The 5,741-nt window shown below is 42.6% G+C and overlaps 1 protein-coding gene across 1 annotated transcript; it reads right to left on the bottom strand.

The window, feature by feature from the left end:
• Positions 1–1,144: 1,144 nt before the first annotated feature.
• LOC125166723 (HLA class II histocompatibility antigen, DR alpha chain) lies at positions 1,145–4,742 on the bottom strand. Its single transcript, XM_047860724.1, has 5 exons — positions 4,608–4,742; positions 3,448–3,693; positions 2,704–2,985; positions 2,238–2,403; positions 1,145–1,551 (listed from the first exon to the last, which is right to left on the bottom strand). The coding sequence occupies exons 1-4, from the start codon at positions 4,687–4,689 to the stop codon at positions 2,249–2,251; spliced, it is 765 nt and encodes a 254-aa protein (XP_047716680.1). The 5' UTR covers positions 4,690–4,742; the 3' UTR covers positions 1,145–1,551; positions 2,238–2,248.
• Positions 4,743–5,741: the final 999 nt, after the last annotated feature.

Below are 5,741 nucleotides of genomic sequence, written 5' to 3'. Positions count from 1 at the left end.
TAACACAATTTGATTACCCAAGACCACCTTCTCAGCTCTAAAGGATCCTTTTGGCTAAGTGGTATATTTTGGGGTGATGTATTCTGCTACCCTTCAAAGTCATCTTGCCTTGATTTGTTCTTTTCCGGGATTTTTATCATCAGGTATTGAAATTTTGAGAAAAAATAATGGAATTTATAATTCTTGAAGCATTGTTACTTCTATGCATTGTACTTAGTCTTTTTGCAGTTTTCCTTTGATTCTTATAATAATAACTCAGTGTGGGAAAATTGCCATCAGTATCTTCAAGAAAGGAATCAGATAGGTTAGTTAAGCAGGGTACCAGTGAATGCACAGATAAGAAAGGTAGAGTAAGTTGAACCCCAAATTGACATCATTGCAACTGCCCTTATTTGCCACTCTAGAAAACTGTCAGGATAATTAATCTGGAAGGTATCGGCTAGGCCCTGGTAACCACTTAGTAAGAGTTTCATAGATAAAGATCAATAGCCCTCTCTGTCTCAAACATGTTTTCAGTCCATCTAAATGTCATGTCCTGTCCAACCTCCCACTTTTTACTGGGGGTTTCTACTCAGGGATACATATGCAATACAAGAGTCTTCCAGGAATAAGTCAGACCATTCTCCAGGTGATGAAACAGGTATCCAAGACCATGTTAATTAGATGGGTAATGCTGACATGCAATCTCCAATCCTATTTTTCCTTAACCCTGGAATAAGTGTCACTGATACATAAATTCTGTAAGGTATATGACTCCTACTCTTCTCTTCCCTACTCCACTCCCACCTGCTCCCCATCATGAGTCTTATTCATTATCTGAGGCTAAACCCTACATTTTGCATTCATTCTACCAAAGATTCAGATATATCATTGGGTTGGAGACTCAAGAACCAAGACCAGATCCTGAAACCATTGCTAAGTAGAGGTCTCCCAACAAACTCTGCTCTAGGGTTTTCCATAGGGGGACTGGATCACAGCAACTGAATTGCTTATGGATGCTACAAGTGAGGCATGGTCCTAATGAACCTAGATATTTCTGATTACTTACAGAACTTATCAAAGACATTCAACATTCACGCATTTCAGAAGAAAGAATTGTATATATTCTCTAGTCTCTGTGAAGAACTGGCTTACACACCAAACCTTCCCTCAGAACATCAAAAGTTTATTGTGTTTAAAAAAAAAAACACAATCACAGTTGGGAGAAACCCAAGCAATAAGTGTGAAGAGATGTTTGAATTGAACATTCAAAGTGTTTCCGGGCAGAGAAGGGATCCTCTGGGGTCTATTCCAGAGGCAACACATGGTGATGATCAAATGATGGTAGAAAATGGAGAAAAATAGACCCAAGAAGGGCAGTAAACAGGGAATAACTCCAGAGCAGAGCCTGGAAGATCAGGAAGGCATCATTCTTCTTAGAATAGCTAAAGAGCTGAAAATGCCGAAAAATAGTTGTCTTCAGTGAGGTGAGCAATTGGGATATTGCCAGGCTTATACAGCTTTCAAGGCACACATTTCTTCATTGATCTTCTCTTTGGGAAAAGCCATTGCCTGTAGAAAGACATACATGGTTACTAAAGATTAAGATGAGTATTTTAAGCTCTTTTTTCAGATCCTTTTTCTTCTCCCCTAATCCTTTGTTTTGGAAAAGCCTCATAACATTCCACTCACATGTGTCCAGTAAACACAACCTAAATACCACTGTTCCAACATGAACTGCATCCCCTACACTCTGAGTAAGGATGAATGAGCAGAGCACTGCCTTACCTTCTCTTGGAAGTTTCAACATCACTTTTCAGATTAGAGAAGCAAATATAGGTATTGACCTTCAAGAGAATTTCATTTCATGCACTGAATCTGCCCTAAGCCCAAGTGAGCCAAACTCTGGAAACCCTTCTTAACTGAAGGTCTGCCTCAGGAAATACAAACCAGGAAGTGCCCAAATGTTTCCTTGAACACTTGGATTCAATACTCTGATGTGAAACAATGGTCTTAGGTAGTGGAGATAATCTCCAAGACTCAAGTTTTGGTCTAGGTACACACGTACGGAAAGAAATAAGGGATCTTGAAGCTTTGGGATACCAGATGATGTCAATGTCTGGCTCTATCCTAGCAAAGATATCCTAGCAAGAGCCATGACTTTTATGACTTTAATGGCATCACAATCCTCTTTCCCATGCTGTTTCCTACCCTTGGAAAACTCCATATATGTCTTCCTCTGCCCACATTAAACCCACCTGTGGATGCCTCACAGAGGCCCCCGGCGTTCACCAGCATTGACCTTGCGCATGCCCTTGATGATGAAGATGGTTCCAACAATGATGCCCACCAGACCCACGACCAGGCCCAGGGCACACACCACATTCTCTGTTGTCTCTGGGAGGGGGGTTGGTGCATCAAACTCTGGGGAAAATAAAACAGAGTATGGTACAGAAGTAATGATCATGGTCTGGAAAAGCACTTAGATGCAAATGTAGATATTTAGTCAATGAAGAGTTATTAGTCACCTAAATAAGAGGAAGACAGAATGATATATGAAGGGAATGCAGATTAACAAGTGGGAGCTGAATAATGGGGTAAGACAAGGAATAGGATTTGTAGCAATTGTTATGGATGAGTTACAGTACTCTGGGTCTCAAAGCACCAGACAAAGCATCATGGGAAGAAACCATAGAAGAAAGGAGATTGACAGATGGTCCATACCCCAGTGCTTGAGAAGAGGCTCATCCAAACCCCAGTGCTCCACCTTGCAGTCATAGACATCCTCCGCCGAGGGTAGGAAAGGGAGATAGTGGAACTTGCGGAAAAGGTGGTCTTCCCGGGGCAGGAAGACGGTCTCTGACACTCCTGTGGTGACAGGCTTTCCATTTCGAAGCCACGTGACATTGATCACTGGTGGGGAGAACTTGTCGATGAAACAGATGAGGATGTTGGGCTCTCCCAGTTCCACAGGGCTGTTTGAGAGCACCGTCACCTCGGGAGGTTCTGGGGACACATGACAGAAATTAGGCCTCCCTGCTTAGGCTATGCCCTCTCCCTCCCACTGAAGCTTTTGAAAAAGCAATTGGAAATGTGTCCCGAGAATCTACGCCACAGTCCTAGATACCTATCTCTGATACTCTCCCCCATGAATTGGAACCAATGTTATGGTATAAGATATATTGGGATATTTTAAGTAACGGGTATAATTTTATTCCTGTCTCTCCTGGCATAGATTTGGGGCAATGACTCACAGTATGAGTCACTGTGGGTGGTGAGGATAAGATGTGAGCACCTCAGGAAAGGAATAAACTCATACATTGTTCTTGGACCTTTGGCATGAGAGGTAGGGGCTTGCTGATAGTGACTCTAGGCCCCTGGGAGGGAAAGTCAGTCACAAAAATGTAACACAATCCAAAGCATCTGTTTCAACGTTAGGATTCCAATGTCTAGTGGTGTAGAAGTTACCATTGGTGTTTGGGGTGTGGTTGGAGCGCTTTATCAAGATGTCCAGGTTAGCTTTGTCCACAGCTATATTGGCCAAGGCACCCTGGGCCTCAAAGCTGGCAAAACGTCCAAATTCTTCAAGCCGCCACACTGTCTCCTTCTTTTCCATATCCACGTGGAAAATCTCATCACCATCAAAGTCAAACATAAACTCTCCTGATGAGTCAGGCTTCAGATAGAACTCAGCCTGGATGATCACATGTTCCTCTGAAAAGGCAGGAAAGGGTGTCAGAGTGGGTACCAGGTGGAAGAGAGTAAGAATAATCCAGTATGTGAGACAAACATGTTGGCAGGGGCAGTGGAACCATACAGAGTGGAACCATACAGAGTGAAGGAGTGATGGAGGGCAGGGATGAGTCTGAAGATGAGGGTCAGGTGGAGGACATCCAGGCTGAACAGAGTTCTAAGGCAGAAATAAAGGGGCAGAGTTAGAGAGGGTGGATTGAAGGGAAAGAGGGATGAATATCCCTCAGTCTTGTGAAGCTGTTGTTAAGCTCCGTGTGGCAAGCTGTGAAGTGATTCACTCTTTGGAAATTCACCAGCAGCTGCTAAAAAGGCTTGATCACTCACTGTATTTTCCCAGCCATTGAATACACTTCAGGCTTAGTTGTGTGAATTTCTCAGACTATTGCAGTTTTAAGAATAGGGAGACACTCTTTAAAAGGCTATGTTCTGAACTCTGGAATCAAATGAAATATTGAATTCTCTTCGGTCAATGGATATAAAATTGACATACAAGATTGTATTCACTACCTAGAAAACAAATGTTCTGATATCTATACACATATATACTGCAATTCATATCAGGTTCCTGGCATTCTGTCTCCCTGGATAGATTTTTGCTCTGGGGCGGTGTTCCTTTCTAGTGATCATCAATATAATATCCGTGCTCAAAATATGCTGATAAGATTCACATGCCAAAATTTAAGCAGCATGTATTCAGCTAAGTACAGGAGCTGAGAACATCTCCAGACTACAATTTGCTATACTTTCAGATTTATAGCAACATAATACCTGTCATCATTTTGCTCACTTCAAAGATTGTCCTGCAAGTGTCTACAGTTCATCTCTCCAGTGCTTTCAGAGCTCATATCCCTAGATTTGATTCTCTCAGCACCTACCTTTGATAGCCCCGGATTCCTGAGGACACATCAGGAAAGCCACGATAAGAAATCCTAGCACCGGGACTCCATTTATGGTCATTTTCTTCTTTGGTGCTTTGATGGGGGCAGTAGAGCCTTAGACTGGGGTAGAAGTGACAAGAGTAGAAGAAAAGAGAAGGTCTGACATTAAAATTCAAATCACTTAAGGTACAGCCAATCACAAAGACCTTCTGAGATGGTACATCTGTTACTAAGGGAAGGGCTATTGTAAATGGTTCAGGAAAGGAAGCACTTCATTCATTAGATAAAGAAATAAAGTTCTTAATCAAATAAACACACAACCAAATAACAACACAAAACATCAGGTTTTTAAGAATGTTGTGAAGTTACTCACAGACTCTTCCATTTCAGCCCAAATGCTAGAAAGAGATATGCTTGAAGCTTAATAGTGAGAGGAGAGTCAATGGAAACACCCCAAAGTGAGAGCTAATGACAGATGATTCCTCTGTGCTGTGACAGCTGGGGATGCTAATTCAGGGCTAATAAACCATCTTAAGTGATGGTAAATTGTCATGCCATGGAAAATGCCTGATTTTGGCAGTGTTGTGTGACAGAGTTTCACTTAAGAAGCCTCTCTTGGGGCGCCTGGGTGGCGCAGTCGGTTAAGCGTCGGACTTCAGCCAGATCACGATCTCTTGGTCCGTGAGTTTGAGCCCCGCGTCGGGCTCTGGGCTGATGGCTCAGAGCATGGAGCCTGTTTCCGATTCTGTGTCTCCCTCTCTCTCTGCCCCTCCCCCGTTCATGCTCTGTCTCTCTCTGTCCCAAAAATAAATAAATTTGGGAAAAAAAATTAAAAAAAAAAAAAAGAAGCCTCTTTTTTCTTTAAGATTCACCTCCATGTCCTAGTGTCCCAGAGGGACAACTCAGTCCAAGAGCTGGGCATCCATGGCACTGTACCATATTTAGAGAACATCAGAGGTGAAAGTTAGTTTCAACATTCCCCTAACTATACATGGATGTTAGAGATGTCATAGGTGGTGGTTACTGGAAACCGTGGACTCTAATCTCTACTATTTGAAATATGACCAGAGATTGGAGTAGACTTGGGGGACACACCTCATTTGAGGAATCAGGGTGATGAATACGGTAGAG

The sequence above is a fragment of the Prionailurus viverrinus genome, chromosome B2 (genome assembly GCF_022837055.1).
Source record: "Prionailurus viverrinus isolate Anna chromosome B2, UM_Priviv_1.0, whole genome shotgun sequence".
Classification (NCBI taxonomy): domain Eukaryota; kingdom Metazoa; phylum Chordata; class Mammalia; order Carnivora; family Felidae; genus Prionailurus; species Prionailurus viverrinus.
The sequence above is the reverse complement of the archived record's forward strand: the minus strand, read 5'-3'. Positions and strand labels throughout refer to the sequence as shown.

Coding starts and splice junctions, on each gene's coding strand:
- LOC125166723 (XM_047860724.1), bottom strand. CDS start 4,689: ATGACCATAAATGGAGTCCCGGTGCTAGGATTTCTTATCGTGGCTTTC. Junction 3,694..4,607: donor GGAATCCGGGGCTATCAAAG/GTAGGTGCTGAG, acceptor CTGCCTTTTCAG/AGGAACATGTGATCATCCAG. Junction 2,404..2,703: donor GCCTCTTCTCAAGCACTGGG/GTATGGACCATC, acceptor TATTTTCCCCAG/AGTTTGATGCACCAACCCCC.